General features: G+C 37.8%; 1 protein-coding gene across 1 annotated transcript; it reads left to right on the forward strand.

Annotated features, from left to right (window-relative positions):
* Positions 1-5,360: 5,360 nt before the first annotated feature.
* Positions 5,361-5,744, forward strand: LOC109115674 (uncharacterized). The gene has a single exon (XM_019199881.1). The coding sequence runs from the start codon at positions 5,361-5,363 to the stop codon at positions 5,742-5,744; it is 384 nt and encodes a 127-aa protein (XP_019055426.1).
* The last annotated feature ends 11,490 nt before the right edge of the window (positions 5,745-17,234 follow it).

A 17,234-nucleotide genomic window follows, 5' to 3' on the forward strand; every position in this document is an offset into this window, starting at 1 on the left:
CTGGCCGAATTCACTACTGAATACAGTGAACCCCTGAGCCCAGTAGTATGGGCTCTTAAAAGGCCCAACATTTACACTAAATGGTCATTGAGTCCAACCACCTTATAAAGGCCTAAGGACTTGTTAGACAATGTATGCCCTTAGCTCCATTCAGAATGATGTACCTTATGAAATTTATTGTAAATGAATAAAGTACATATTTGATTCATGTTATTATGGTGTGTTTCTGTGTAATACCCTTAAACTGGACACATATGAGACTCGTGTTAGTTTAGAATCTTCCCAACCATTGGATAGATCTGGGGAGATTTATCCTGCCAAGGTTGACACTGATGTGCCGCCAAGTTGGTTGGGGTGGCCTGTCTCAATTGCCAGGGTGAGACCTGAGGTACATGCAGTGTGGGTTTTCTTGAAACCCTGAACCAAACCAAAATTCCAGTATTACCCTGGACCTTGGAGATAGATGGGAAAAACTGGAATGTTACACCTGACCCCTAGACTCGATTATGATACTGCACTAGGTGTCGGATTGGGTTGTCTTTGATTTGCCAATCAGTGAGATCCTTAGAGGGGGTCAAAACCTGGGTATGTTGGGACAGTCTGAGAATTCATCTGAGTGGGTGATCATAGTGACAGGATCAGCCCCTTTGTCGGACAAAGTGAATGATCGGGGATGCACTCTCTCTGATGGAAACCAAAGCTACCGGCAGCCGATTTTAATCGTTGAAATTTGTTTTGCAAAATATATTTATATAAAGATATACATATATATATATATATATTACGGTTTCAAAATGTTTGCAAAAGGTTTTAATTCCCGGGATCCATGTGAGTAGAGAGTGCAGCACTGTTCCTTGCAGCCGAGGGAGAGGTCCTCTCTTGTCGGGCAGTGTTTGATCATTATGGGCTGAGAGGTTAAGTGTAAGACCATTGAGGGTAATACCTGATGGGCTAATCTTGCATCTGCCCACAGTCCTTGGGTTTTTATAAAGTGGCTTGACCCAGGGACCACTTAGTGTAAGTGTTGGGCCCACTAAGAGTCCATGGTGATGGGATCAGGGGTTCTCTGTTTTCTACAGTGAATTTGGCCAGGTCTTGTAACAGAGGCTGGACTGAACCCATGTGGTTGATGTGTAGATCAATGTTTAGGTCCCATGCCTTACAAGTATACCCAACTGGGCAACAGTTTGGAGGATAAGTGAGCACATGGACTTAATGGGCCTAAAGCCCAAATCGAACTGATTTAATTTGATTAATTAAAGAGGGGCGGTTATGGGATTTAGATCAGCAGATAGGATCAGGAGTTATCCCTATCCACTTAGAGAGTCCAGATCCAAATAAAGATTTGGATTGGGAAACTCCTAATAAGATTAGGAGGGCTGATCTTTATCTGCAGATAAGATAAGGGTCTATTCTTATCTCTTAAAGAAAGTCCAGATCCAAATAAGATTTGGATTAGGAAACTCCTAATAGGATTAGGAGGAGCTCTCTTTAAGGTTATTCACCCAAGCTGATTACAGATTCAAGAGAAAGAAGACAGCTCCAGTAAGACTGACGCCATCTTCTGCTCTTGCCTCCCTCTATTGCTGCCGCCATTGCCAGTTTGTTCTCCACCAGTAGGAGTGATCAAGAAGTATTCTTGATATCAGTTTTTGGTGAAAAACTAATCTGAAGTCGTGCTCTCACACCCTCCATCGAATTCTTGCTGAAGAGTTCGGTTCTTGCTAAAGAACCACTTTCTGATTCTACTCCACCCTACGCTGTGTAAGAGACAATTTAGGGCTGTTTTACCTAATGGGCTATATTTCACTTAATTCCATTGTCCTTTGGCCTTCATAGGATGGCTGGACTCAATGATCATTTAGTGTAAATGTTAGGCCCATTAAGAGCCCATACTGATGGGCTCAAGGGTTCACTGTGCTTGATAGTGAATTTGGCCAGGCTTTTTTATAGAAGCTGGGCTGAACCCATATGCGCTTATGTGAGGTCATTGTTGGGGTCCCACGCACTACAAAGAGAACCAAATGGGCCAGCAACTAATTAGGGTTATGAGCCACTTGCTTAATGGGCCTAAAGCCCATGATTAATAAGATTAGTCAAGTAGTCACATGACAACTTAAGCAATCATGTGACTTGGGCAAATATGGGTTTGGATTTGGGTTTGGATAAGTCTTATCCACTTAAAGATTCCAAATCCAAATAAAGATTTGGATTAGGAGCCTCCTAATTCGATTAGGAGTGGTGATCCTTAAGGTTTAAGAACAGAGAGTTCGATCTGCTCCTGATAACATTGCTATCAGCTCTTCCTCTCTGTTCTTGCCGCCCAAGAAACCCTAGTTTGACCTCCAGTTCTTGAACTGATAGAGATCAGTTCTCATATCTGATTTTTGCAAGAAAATATCTGATCCAATTCGTGCTCACCTCCTTTGCTCAATCTAAGCTGTTGGATTACAGTTCTTGCTGAAGGACTGTGTTGCTGAACCGGCTTCAACCTAAGCTGCGCCATTTTCAATGGAAGCTGATTTTGGTACCCTCTTTGGGTGTGAACCACCACTTTGGGAGCTACACTTGTGGATTCTGTATCAGGTATACTTCTTCCTTACATTTGGTTTCAGACCTGGTCCGGTTCGGTGCAAGAACGATCCTTGAAAAATGCAGTTTTTATAAAACTGGGAATACAATTCTCGAAAAGGTAAAAGAAAATTTTTGAAAATTTGCCCAACCATCTAGAATTGTTTGGCCATCCATATGATGGATTTCTCCTTACTTCAGTGGTATCAGAGCCAAAGGTTCAATCTTGAACCAAAATTAAATCAGATCTAAAATAGACCCAAATTGGCGGAATTGTTCTACCCGATTTGCGTAGTTAGCAATTCACTGAGAAATCAGTTCTCAGTTTTTGGGTGATTTGATCTAAAATTAATTTTATTTTATTGTATTATAATTATAGAATTTTTCTATTATTATTTCTTGAATTTTGGACTATTTGTGTCATGGAGATCGAATTTTTTATTGGCACCAAGATTTGCGCACCCAGTTATTTATTTATTTGATCATTGGTCTGTAAATAATTTTTTTTTTAGACAAAATGTATTAGGATTTATTCTGATGTAATTAATATAAAATTAGGGTTTTCTATTTTTTTTATACATTGGAAGACATGCTAGAGCGCACGAAGAAGAAGAAGGAAGATTATTGCAGAAAATCTGCAATCAGCGAATAACCAGTTTTTGCAAGTTTATAGTTCATCCGGATCAGATTCAAACCATCACACTTGCTGTCCTAGATTGTTTATTTTGCTGTGATTGAATGTCAATATTCAACTGTTAATAATTTCAGATCGAATTTCCATGAATTGTAGCATGTTTTGGACACCAAACCCTAGGCCGAGTTGACCTAGTTTGGTCCAAACTTTTTGGACCGAACCCATGGTTCAATGGGGTCTAATCTCAACCCCATGGGTCACGTCTTATGTGGCTCAAATTTGGTTATGGGACAAGGGTTTGATGGCCCATCACATGGAACAATTCAGCCCTCCCTTGAAAACCTAATTTTTGTTAAGTTAAAGCAACATCAGCCCATTTTCAGCATAACTGATATATGGGGCGAACTACGTTTTGCAGTTTAGCCCATATACCTAGATGATATTATTGGATAATTCATGGGCCTTAATGGGTTGATTGTGTGTTAACTTAAATTAATTAGGATTTTACAAGCTTCTAATTGATTGGATCAATTTGTGGTTGTGAATGCTTGTGATGTGTTGAATGTGGTTCGTAAATGGGCCATAAATGATTGGCCCATGTTTAATCATATGTGCCTCTCTACAAACACCATGGCTGAATGCACATCATTTCCATGGTGCCCATAGATCATTGGATGATTTCCCCTTTTTGATGGGCCCCTAATTAGTTTCCTCCCCAAGAGGAACCCCGCTGAACCCTAGTCCATTTTGGGCCCATTTGAATCTAACTTTATGAAAGTCAATGGGAGACACTTTGGTATGACCTAAACTAGACCTAGGGACTGTTTGCTTGTTCCCTCCGAATTAATATAAGTTCAAGAGATAGGGCATATCATATGATGAATTCTCTAAAGGCCTTTCGTCATTAGCATGAAGGCGAGCTGAATCGGTGGGTGGAGATACACCATAAAATTGGGCTATCCATTTTGTTGGTCCAGTCGGTTGGATTGCTTCATGAGATGATAGGGGCATCATAGACCGATGTGGGAGAGGCCTATGCTAAAATGGAAGATGATAACTCCATATTTTGATGCCTTAAGGGCATCATTTCATAGGTATTTTAGGCCTTAGAATAGTCAAAATGTGCCATTTTCCTAATTAAATTCAATATTGTGACCTCTGAGGGTCCCTTAGATCTCTCCCTATACAACATCCTAGCCTTACACATCACTCCTTAAACCTCAACCAATCACCTTAGGGCGCCACATCACACAGACCAATCATCTTTCTCTAGCTATAGGTACCCAAATCTGCACCCTCCATTATGGGCGCCCAAATCTCAGCCCTACATAATATTGGGTGCCCTTTCCTCCTCTTTTCATCCTTAGGATCTCCTTGGAACAATCCTAACCTTCCATTCTCAAATCCTAGGGCACCCATATTTTTGCATAAACCCAAGAGCTACCCATCTCTTCCTCTCTAATACCACTTAGGTCCACCCTTCTCTATAAAAATGACCCAGGGGCCCTTGAGAAGGGGTTGGTCAATTCACCCAGTTCCCAAAGCTAAGGTTTCTTAAGGAGTTCAAGGGTTGTAGAAGGGAAGGATGCTTAGATCTTGTCAGGAGGGGTTCCTGCAAGTAGTCCAGCCAATCTGCAACTATTGCCATTGGGTTTGATCAACCATCCCTTTTGTTTTCTTTATTTTCTTTTAGGTTGGATTCTGCCCCCAGGTAAGATGGAAGGATGTTCTTGAGAAGTTCAAGGGTGGAGGAAGAAGAAAACACACAGGAAAGAGGAGGGGTTCCTTCTTGCAGTTCGCCTAGCCACTACTGCCACCTCTGGATCCAGATGACAACCAGTTTCCCATAGTTTTAGATTTATTTTTTACACATGCTTTTATTTTCTATTCCTTAATTTCTAGTTGTAGTTTATTTTTGCAATTTTTTTTATCAAATTTAATTTTTGTCTTCCTTTCTACAGATATGAAATTTGGCTCTGCACCTATGTGTTTTCCCACATTTCCAGGGACATGTTTTGTGCCCCCGTCATTGAGATAGGAGGGAAATCTCATATATGAATAAACGGAGATGGAACATAAATAAAAGACCTTTCTATGTAAAATAACATGAATCAATTTTAGGTCATGGACTAATATCTATTGCCTTTTATCAGAAATGGCACACGGACAATTCGCCAAACTGTTTGATGATAATAAACTTAAGGGACCCAACTATGCTGACTGGTACCGTAACCTTAATCTGGTTCTGACGTCCAAGAAATTGGACAAGGTTGCCAAGAACCCTACTCCAGAATGTCCGGGAGACAAGGCTTCTGAAGCACGTAGGAGGGAATATCAAGAATGGGAGGAGAAAAATTCTCTTGCTCGATGTTATATCGTAGCATCTTTAGATAATGCTATCCAGAGACAATTCGATAAGATCGAAGTCTGTAAAAACATTCTAGATAGTCTAAAGACTATGTATGAGGAGCAGAATCGTTCTGCCCGTCAAAAGGTCCTCAAGCTGTTGATGACCACACAGATGACCGAGAGCCAATAGGTCCATGACCACACCATGTAGATGATGGGGTATGTTAATGAATTGGAGGCTCTTAGATCCCAGCTCGATGATGACACCAAAACCGATGCCATTCTAGACTCTTTGCCTCCCTCCTTCAATTAGTTTGTCATGAACTACAACATGAACAAACTAAAAGTTAGCCTTCAGGAACTCAGCAATATGTTGCAGAGGGCCAAAGAACTAATAAAGAAGGACAAGCCTATAGCCATGCTTGTGGAATGTGGAAAATCCAGAAAGAGAAAGAGGAAGGGCAAGAAGAGGCCTCAGAAGAAAGGGGGCAAGCCAAAAAAGTAGAAGAAAGACAAAGCATCAAATGAATGTCACTTCTGCAAGTAGATTGGACACTGGAAGAGGAACTGTCCTCAATATCTGGAATCCAGGAACAAAGAAGGTAGTTTCGAATCACTTGTCATAGAGACCAATATGTTGGTCACTTCTGCATCCTGGTGTATTGACTCTGAGGCTTCTACTCATGCATTTAATACATTGCAGGGGTTCAGAGAAAGCAAAAGGTTGAATGACGACAAGGTGGTTCTTTACTTGGGGACTTCTGCAATAGTTGTAGCTACAACTATAGGAACTGTAGATTTAATTTTCAGAGAAAGAGTTGTAATGCTTAAAGATTGTCTTTATGTACTGTTACTAAGAAGAAATTTGATTTTAGTTTCAAAGCTATGTAAGGATTGTTATTTTGTTCTATTTAGTGATACGATTACTATCAAATTGAATAACAAATTCCTTACTCACAGAAAACTTGAGAATGGTCTCTATGTCCTCCGTCCTTCTTTGCAAATGAATATAACTGAAACTACGTCGGAACCTAACCCCAAGAAAAGAACACGTGATGCGGTTAATCCCACGTTCCTGTGACATTATTGACTTGGCCATATCAACATAGATCGTATCACAAGATTGGTAAATGATGGTCCTTTGGATTTTCTAACTGTAGAAGATCTTTCAACTTGTGAACCTTGCCTTCAGGGTAAGATGACAAAATGGCCATTTACGGGTAAGCTTGAAACATCAACAAGCACACTTGACTTGATACATACTGATGTATGTGGTCCCATGAATGTTAGGACACAAAATTAACACAGTTGTTTCATAACTTTTACCGATGATTACTCTCGATATGGTTACATGTACCTAATGAGAGATAAGTCTGAATCCTTTGAAAAGTTCAAGGAGTTCAGACAGGAAGTCGAAAAACAGTTGGGGAGATAGATCAGAGCTCTTCGATCAGATCGAGGAGGTGAATATCTCTCAAACGAACTCAAGGACTACCTTAAGGATAATGGGATTATATAGCTGTTGTCTCCTCCTGTTACACCACAATTAAACGGTGTGTCGGAGAAGAGAAACCAGACTTTATTAGATATAATCTGATCACTCCTCGTACATTCAGAACTACCTATATCCTTTTGGGGACACGTATTAAAGGCTACCATATACGCGTTGATCAAGTGTGAGACACTTGAAGATTTGAGGTTGTCCGGCACATGTTAAAAGAACAAGTCTTGACAAATTGGAATCCAAGACCAATCGTTGCCTATTTGTAGGCTACCCCAAGGGCTCTGTAGGATACCTCTTCTATGACCCAAGAGAGCAAAAAGTGTTTTATAGTCGAAATGCCTACTTCTTGGAAGAAGATTACATCTTGAACGATCATCATCAAGAAATTGTTCTTGATAAGAAGAGCTCAGGAGTAGTGGGAGATGTCCCACAGATTCTAGATAATACCCAACTTAGAAGATTTACCCGGGTGTCTAGGCCTCTAGTTCGTTACATCTATGATCAAGAAAGTTACTTGATGGAAGCCATGATCAGTGAGGAAGATCCCATCACTTATAAAGAAGCTATGTTGGACATAGATTCATTGAAGTGGGTAGATGCCATGAAAGTCGAGATGAACTCAATGAAAACCAACGGAGTCTAGACTCTCATAAACCCACCCCCTCGGGTGAAAGCAATTGGTTGAAAATGGATCTACAAGAGGAAGAAGGGCCCTGATGGAAAGGTTGAGACCTATAAAGCTCGTCTTGTTGCGAAAGGGTACACTCAGAAAAAGAGAGTCGATTATGAGGAGACCTTTTCGCCTGTGGCCATGCTTAAATCCATACGGATCCTACTAGTTGTAGCAGCACACTATGATTATGAGATTTGACATATGAGTGTTATAATTGTATTCTTGAATGGAGATCTTACTAAAGATATCTATATGCAACAACCGCAAGGCTTTGTTGCATCTGGTTAAGAACACATGGTGTGTAAACTTAACAGATCCATTTATGGACTTAAGCAAGTTTCAAGAAGTTGGAATGTCCAATTTGACTCTATGGTCAAATAGTTTGACTTTGAGTAGAATCTGGATGAGCCTTGTGTTTACAAGAAATCAGTGGGAGATAAGGTTAAGTTCCTTGTTTTGTATGTAGACGATATCCTGCTCATTGGGAATGATATAGGAATGTTGACTACGGCCAAAGTATGGCTTTCATAGCAAGTCTCCATGAAAGATCTTGGAGAGGCCTCCTACATCTTGGGACTTTGACTCTATAGAGATAGATCGAAGAGGATAATAAGATTATTTCAATCTACTTACATTGACAAAATTGTCGATAGGTACAACATGGAGAACTCTAAGAAGGGATTTGTCCCTTTCAAACATAGAGTCACTCTCTCCAAAGGTATGTCTCTCAAGACTCCTGAGGAGATTGAGGGCATGAGAGGGGTTCCCTATGCCTCAGTCATATGGAGCATCATATATACCATGTTGTGCACTCAGCCAGACATTACTCAAGTTGTGAGTGTAGTAAGTAGATACCAGTCAAATCTAGGACAGGAGCATTGGACTGCTGTAAAGAGCATAATCAAATACCTATAGAGGACAAAAGAGTTTTGTCTTGTACACGATGGTAGTTCACTACAGATCATTGGGTATACTGATGTCGACTTCCAGTCAGACCTAGATGATAGAAAGTCTACATCTGGTTACATCTTCATGATGGAGTCCTGTGTAGTTAGCTGGAAAAGTAGCAAACAAGGGTCCACAGCAGATTCCACGACCGAAGTCGAGTACATTGTCGCAAGTGAAGCTGCCAGGGAAGCAGTGTTGATGAAGAAGTTCATTCACGAATTAGGAGTTTTTCCATCCAGCACATCACCCATTCCACTGTTGTGTGACAACACTAGAGCCGTTACTCAGGCTAAGGAGTCAAGAGCCCACTCGAAGTCAAAGCACATCGAGAGGAAGTACCATGTACTGCGGGAGATTGTTGGTTGAGGGGACATCTAGATTCAGAAGGTAGCATCAGCGGAGAATGTAGTAGACCCATTGACCAATCCACTAACACAGAAAGTGTTTGAGAAACACGTGGGCAGTATGGGGCTCCGGCTTGTACCCGATTGGACTTAAGCGCAAGTGGGAGCTCTTAGACAGTGTATGCCCTTAACTCTAATCAAATTGATGTGGATATCCATTTATTGTAAATAAATAAAAGTACATAATTGATTCGTATTATAATTGGTGTGTTTCTGTGTAATTACCCTTAAACTAGACACTTATGAGACTCGTGTTATTTTAGAATATTTTCAGCCATTGGATAGACTTGGGGAAGTTTATCCTTCCAATGCTGACACTAATATGCTGCCAAAAAGGTTGGGACAGCTTGTCTCAGCTGCCAAGGTTGGACCCAAAGCACATGTAGTGTGTGTTTGTTTGGAACACTGAACCCGGACCATTTTCCAGTTATGCCCTGGACCTCGGAGACTGGTGGGCAAAACTGGAAAGTTAGACCTAACCCCTAAACCCGATTTTGGTATGCATTGGGTGTCTAATTGGGATGTCTTTGATATGCCAATCAATGAGATCCTTTGGGGGCCAAAAAATGGGTATGTTGGGGCAGTCTGAAAATACACTCGAGTGGGTGATCATAGTGACAGGATCAACCCCTTTGTCGGACAAATTGAATGATCGGGACTGCACTCTTTCTGATGGAAACCAAAACTGCCAACAGTCAATTTCAAACTTGTTTGAGATTTGTTTTGCAAAATATTTATTTATATGATAATATATATATATATTATGTTTTAAGAAAAAAATTTGCAAAAGGTTTTAATTCCTGGGACCCATTCGAGCAAAGAGTGCAACATTGCACCTTATAGCCGGGGGAGAGGTCCTTCCCTGTCGGGCAGTGTTTGATCATTAAGGGCTGAGAGGTTAAGTGTAAGAGACAATTTACGAATGTTTTACCTGATGGACTATATCTCACTTAAATCCATTGTCCTTAGGCTTTCAAATGATGGCTGGACTCAAGGATCATTTAGTATAAATGTTGGACCCATTAAGAACCCATACTGATGGACTCAGGGGTTCACTATGCTTGACAGTGAATTCGGCCATGCTTTTTCACAAAAGCTGGGCCAAACCCATATGAGCTTATGTGAGGTCATTGTTGGGGTCCCACAACATACAAAGAGAACCAAATGGGCCAGCAACTAATTAGGGTCGTGAACCACTTGCTTAATGGGCCTAAAGCCCATGATTAATAAGATTAATCAAGTAGTCACATGACAGCTTAAGCAGTCATGTGACTTAGGCGAATATGGGTTTGGATTTGGGTCTAGATCAACCATTGGGATAAGAAGATAAGTCTTATCCACTTAAAGAGTCCAAATCCAAATAAAGATTTGGATTGGGAGCCTCCTAATTCGATTAGGAGTGGTGATCCTTAAGGTTTAAGAATAGAGAGTTCGATCTACTCCAGATGACTCTGTTATCAACTCTTTCTCTCTGTTCTTACTGCCCCAGAAACCTTAGTTTGACCTCCAGTTCTTGAATTGATAGAAATCAGTTCTCATATATGATTTTTGCAGGAAAATATCAGATCCAATTTGTGCTCACCTCCCTTGCTTGATCCAAGCTATTGGATTACAGCTCTTGTTGAAGGACTGTGTTGTTGAACCGGTTTCAACCTAAGCTGTGCCATCTTCAGTGGAAGCTGATTTTGGTACCTTCTTTGGGCGTGAACTACCACTTTGGGAGCTACACTTGTGAATTCCGTATCAGGTATACTTCTTCCTTTAATTTGGTTTCAGATCTAGTCCGGTTTGGTGCAAGAACGACCATTGAAAAATGCATTTTTTCTAAAACTAGGAATACGATTCCCAAAAGGGTAAAAGAAAATTTTTTAAATTTCACCCATCCATATGATGGATTTCCCCTTCCTTCACTGTGTTTGGCTGCAATGCAAATAAATTTGCATTGATGCAAAACCATGGCAGTGCAAAGGGTTTGAGTGTAAATTTTGACCTATTTTTGTTTCAAATTTTAGCTTATTTTGTTTGATTGTAGTACAAATGAAGTACATTAAGGCATGAAGCAAAATAAAGTAAAATCAAAAACAAAATTAAACAGCAAGAATTTGCATTTTTTACATATACACTTCATGTATTTATACTAGTGCAAATAAAATTACACTGCAACCAAACACGACTTTAATTGTTTTTGTTTGTGGTGTAAATGTCGGTTCGATACACAAACGATTTAGTTTTGTAAATGCTCGGCAAGCATACATTTGTGTGTTGATAATGACAGTTATCGCAACTTTCAAAGATATATTTGTATTTACAATTGATTGTATCTATTTTTTAGATACAAACTTTTCACTCATATTGGTTAATGTAAAATATATGGAATTCAGTCTTGAAATCTGTATTTACTCATTATAACCAAAAAAAAACATTTGGTTGGAAGACAAAATTTATCAATGTAAAATTAAATCAGTTTGTATTCATGAATCAATTAGCTAGAGGAAATTTTTTAGCATTATATATTTGTTTTGACTTGACACTCGAACCTCACAGTGCACAATTCACCCATACAATAGACTTAACCAGCTTCCAGAGTTCATCTGCAACCGAATTCTGACTGAAAAAAAAAATTGTATTATTTGACACAAGCTGCTCAAATAAGCGTTTTGTATGTTTTTTCTTATTTATATAGTGAATTGAGCTTTCACAATTTATAAAACTCTTTTATTATTATTATTATTATTATTATTATTATTTATTTTTTGGGGGGTGAAAATTTAAATTTTTGTCAGTGGATACATATATGTCCAATATGGACATATCGAATCGGTTTTTAATCATTTTTTGCATTGTATCCCAACAGTCAGAATATATTCAAATTGAAAAGGAAAACAATTGAAGGGGATGAGTATCGAGTTTTCTTTTTTTTTTTTTTTAACGTACAATATGCAAATTTTTTATAATCGTGTATCTTGATGATCTTGATGATTTGAAGTTTGAAGCTTGAGTGAATATATGACATCTATTAATATTTAAAACTATTAAAATAACCTAATTTGTAGTATATTTAGAGTCCACTTGATACTTTGAAGTTTGAACCTTCAACGTAATTTTAATTTTCTTCATTTTATAATCATATTTGAAACTACCAATTTAGCTGTGCTTGTTGGAATTTGTACTTCATTGTGAATGCACCAACCAGGCCCACGGATTTGAACACACACCAATTACAGCACACAAGATTTAAGAGCTAAGGTCTCAAATTGGTGATATCACCACTCAGTTGCCCATTTCCCTCTATAAATTGAAAGAGTACTCCCCAGGGCAAAAGTTTGGGCTCTGAAACGGCAGTACGCTAAAAACATCTGGTGATGCTGATTTTCTTTTGCTAAGGGGCAACAAAATAGCTTCACCATCCTCTTGAGTAAACGACATTTTGGATGTTACAGTTGCAGAGAAGCGTCAGAACACAATCACTAGTCCTGCAGCCTCAGACACAAAGCACACGTCAAAACTTTACCAAATTTTGCTTTAATTTATTTAATCCTTTGGATCAGTTTAAGAGTATTTACAAAGTTCAAGGTGAGTGATTGCAACAAACTAAAAACTTTAACTAAAAATGATAACTGAATTTATTGTTTTAATACAAACCAAAATCAAATTCTATTAGTATAATCAAGTTTACATCTTTCTTAACTGGCTTTGTGTAAACATTCTCCAATTAACCGTCTCATGCATCTTTCTTTATGGTTTGCTTCAATTTTCAGTTCCGTATGCCAAAACCCCATTACCCAATATTGGTCCCAAGGTTGAGTTTGGAAGAAATATAAATGTAAATATGTAAAGCGTAAAATCTTATATTTTATATTATTTTGTATGTATTTATATTGTACATATTTATATTCATACTTTTTTCAAACCGAGTTTAAGGGTTATAAAAGCAAGGTTCAAAATTTTGAAATGTATAGGACTGTATTGACGGATATGTATGGGGTTTTTTCATACGTTTCTATAAAAAATATTTTGGGCCAAACCATGATTCAGGGAATATACTGGACTTAAACTGACCCTTCTGAATCTGATTGTGAAAAAAATAAATTAAAAAAAAAAAGAACAAACGAGTCTCAATACAGATCAACACGTATATGATATTTTGAATTTTGTTTAGAAAGAATGAATTGGATACTGTCCTAACCATTGACATTTTAGGAGCGCTCTTAGACTTGTTTTCACACTTGACAGTCCAAAATTTTACTATTTCACCAAGTAATTTTCAATTCCTAGGCATGACTCAGAATTTCTATCTGCAATGTACTGATGCGAAGAGAAGATGAATGGGTGAAAGTGGGGGACCAATGAACCCATCTTTTTGTAGGACCTAAATTGTCAGAAAATAATTGAGAGTGAAATGATGAACATTCTACTAGTTGCTGCTGTAATTGGGAAAAATATTAGGCTCCTGCAACTGCTGCAGAGTGCGGACTCCAAAACATTAAACCACTCTCTATTCCATCTAACCAAATGTCTTTTAAAAACCAACGGAATGCACAGAGGAAATGAAAACCAGTAAAAGTGGTACAACTGCTGAAGCATAAAGAAAGACGCTATCAGGAGCCAGGAGGGTCGGATCCGCTCACAATAGAAAAATATTCAAACAAATTCCCACATGATCTGTGTCCACACATTACGCAAGGTGGGTACGCAGATTATATATTAGAACCGTGTTGATACAATTTTTATTATGTGAGGATCCCAACTCCTAATCAGGGCCCTACAAAAGAGGAACCATGATACGGAGAAACAAGGACAAGTGACCTAATCATAAAATAGTAATACAGAGCACCCATACTCATGAAAAATAAGTACATATACAAGACAATATGAGGACAAAAGGTGACAGAATTTGGTCCCCCCGGCAAAACCTGTCTTTACTGACACCCATAATAGCCCCAGGGAATAATACAAGCAAACTAACTAAACCAACTGACACTAGTAAAGAGGCTAAGGACTTGACATGACCTGGTGACAGACCTTTATGGTCACCCAAAAAAACTTGGAAAATCAGAAACTAAGGTATTACAGAAGAAAGAATGGAGAACTCTAGAGTATGCACTTATCATGACTTAAAAATAAAAAGCAAAGACTAATTGTGGGAACTAATTTAGTTCCCATATTGGGAGGGTCTTCCTACAGCCGCTTCTGGTCTTGCTGTAAGGTAGGTCTTACATGGAAGAGGTCGGATCTGCATTATTCATGGGATATGTTTCTAATACACGGTAGATGTATCTGTGAAAGCACCCATTTGTGAGGAGTAGATCCCGTTACTACATGGAAAGTCATGAAATTATGTTTGGTGAAAACCACAAAAGCCCAAAAAAAAAACAAACATGAAAATTGACCTCAACTTTTGAAATCTCTTTCTCTCTAATAAAACATCACTGATAGAAATAGAAATAGGCAGAATCTATAAATAAGAAATTTTCTCTTTTTTTGAATTTTAGATTTTTTATTTCATGTCATTTTTGAAACTACCATTTAGAGGCTCTCCTTTTCCCTTTCCAATGCTCCCATTATAAGTGGCAAGGGGTTTAGCCTATCTTATTAGGTTATGTCATCCTTCCTCTCAATAATTAAAATCTTAAGAACCTAAGTATCAAAATAAATTCTCCTAAACTATCACGGCACCTAAAGCTTCCTCCAAAAATATCTCTTAATTTATCTCACATTCCCAATAAATCAGCTAATTCTGACCTAAATAGAGTGTAGGGTTAGGTTAGAGTTTTGATTGTTTAACCCAAATAGGGTTTAAGTTTGTTTGATTAACCTCCATCCATCAAGTCATAATACCCCTCTACATATAAAAGGTAATCTTGTAATTTGGTCAGACTTGTAAGCCCTAACCTTAAAGTAAATATACGATTCATTTCACTATTTGTTTTTGGTTTTTTTTTTCACGTTGGAGAAGTGATAACTTCGAACCCAAAAACCAATTTCCAAATTAAATTAATGGCTCTTGAGTTTTTAAAAAAGTATAACAAAAAATACAATTGAAAGGCTACAGGATGAGTTGGGTCAGTATTGAATTAAACCCTATAGGCTAGGGCAGGTTCAAAAACTGCATAGTCTTGATCCGAATTGGATTAGGTTTGAGTGGAAGCATGGGAGGGCCGGTTTAGGGTTGAGTCAAACCTGTGCCAACCCACCCAACTCTATAGGGTTCAACATGATACCAACCCTTTTTTTACACGTTTTGAAAACTTGAGCCATTAATTTAAGTTGGACATTGGTTTATGGGTTATTGAATTGACCCAATGGGTTATTGAATTGACATCTCTTATGCTCTATCTTTATTATGTATGGACTTTTTTGTGAGAAAATGAAGTAGAAAGAGCCCTATGACATTCTTAATTAGGTGTGATCATGGGCCAGGTTAGGCTATAGTGCTACTATAAAGCTTTATTAATGTAATTATTTTAAACAGAATTTAATAAAAATTCGTTTCACAATTAATAAATTTCTCATGGCAAAACTAATTTTACAAAATTACTATTTTTATTAATTTTATTTATAAAATTTACTTTATTTATAATATTAGTAATTTAATTGGACATTCAATTAATAAAAAATGTTACATTACTACTACTACTATTATTGACAAATTTGAATTATCTTTTACAATTTTTATAATTTTAAAATATGGCTTAAATGGATTAAAATTATAACTTTTATAGTTTTATTAGTAATAACAAATAATAATTATACTGCCTAATTAAGTTAATTAGGATTGTTTAACCACATAAATAAGTTAAAGCACGGGCTTGTTAAATAATTAGCACTTACAATTTGTTGTATAAAATATGGAGCCATATTGGCAGCAAACTAATGGACCCTTTGGTTATATAAGTGTTCACATTCACATATAGGTGGCCAACAACTATTACAAAGCATTTTTTGGGTATTAATCATCCTCTGCTACAAAATATATAAAACACACTTTAGGTGGCTAGCAACTATGCACTAAGAATATCTCTATTTGTATTTGCTAACAAAATAGCCCAGATGATGCCTCATTCTAGCAAAAGAATATGGGTTGCTCATATTATCATGTAGCCTAGGCAATTCTACTACAAGAACAACTCCAACAGATGTTATCCCGCCATGGCTTGATTATGTGTCTGCTATCCGACATTTATGTTGCTACCAAACAAGCATTGTAGTTGGAGCAACTGCAACAACACATAGAAGGGGGTTAGTTGTCAGAGTAAGAAACAAGTAAAATTTTGAAAGGGTATCAGTGTAATAATGTTATCTTCACCACAAAGAAAACAACCATCGCTCTATCTAGATTATCACTTCCTACAAATCCTCTTGGACACAATAGACTAGTACAAGCTACTGCTCAATCTAGATAATCACTTCACACATAACAAAGCAACTTTAGTGATTACGTTCTCTTGACCCACTCTATAGGGGCTATCCTATTATAATCAAGTTTAATCTCGACCCAGTCTTGTATAACATCTAAAACCTAACTAACAAACAAATCTACAGTGACCTCATCAACTCTAGGTGCATAATAGGGGCAAACTAGTTTTATCATAGTTTTTCGTTGTTTTATGCGCACTTCACCATCTGCATGGGCATATTGCATGACATCGCATTTCATATCACTAGAGCTAATCTATAGGTTTCCTGTCCTCCTAAGATCTAGTTATAGCAACCCACATTAATCAACCATAAAAAAAAAACTATGCAATTAATCAATTTAAATGTGACACCCTCAGCTAGATCTAGGACAATTTATCCAACACAAATTTAAAATAGGGGCTTGATAGTGGAAAAGTCAAAAGAATTAAATTGAAAGCAATAGTGAGAAGGTCTCTTTCAAGATCATAATGGAGCAAGTCTTTCATTAACCTCTAATTGAGCACAATTTGCTGATTGTGCTTTAGTAAGATGAGTTAGCCAAAATGAATGAAGACATTGAGGAAATACGAGCATTCCAGTCACAGATCACAAGAGACAATCAGGTTCAATGCATTGTGCCCTTATCTCAATTTTGATTTATCAAAAAAAAGTTAAAATCCCAAAATTCTACATGTATGATGGGTCTAATTGTCCTAGAGCACACATCCTTCTCAATTGTATGGACATGTTTCA

This window comes from Nelumbo nucifera, chromosome 4 (assembly GCF_055504915.1).
Source record: "Nelumbo nucifera cultivar China Antique chromosome 4, China Antique-T2T, whole genome shotgun sequence".
NCBI classification, from domain to species: Eukaryota; Viridiplantae; Streptophyta; class Magnoliopsida; order Proteales; family Nelumbonaceae; genus Nelumbo; species Nelumbo nucifera.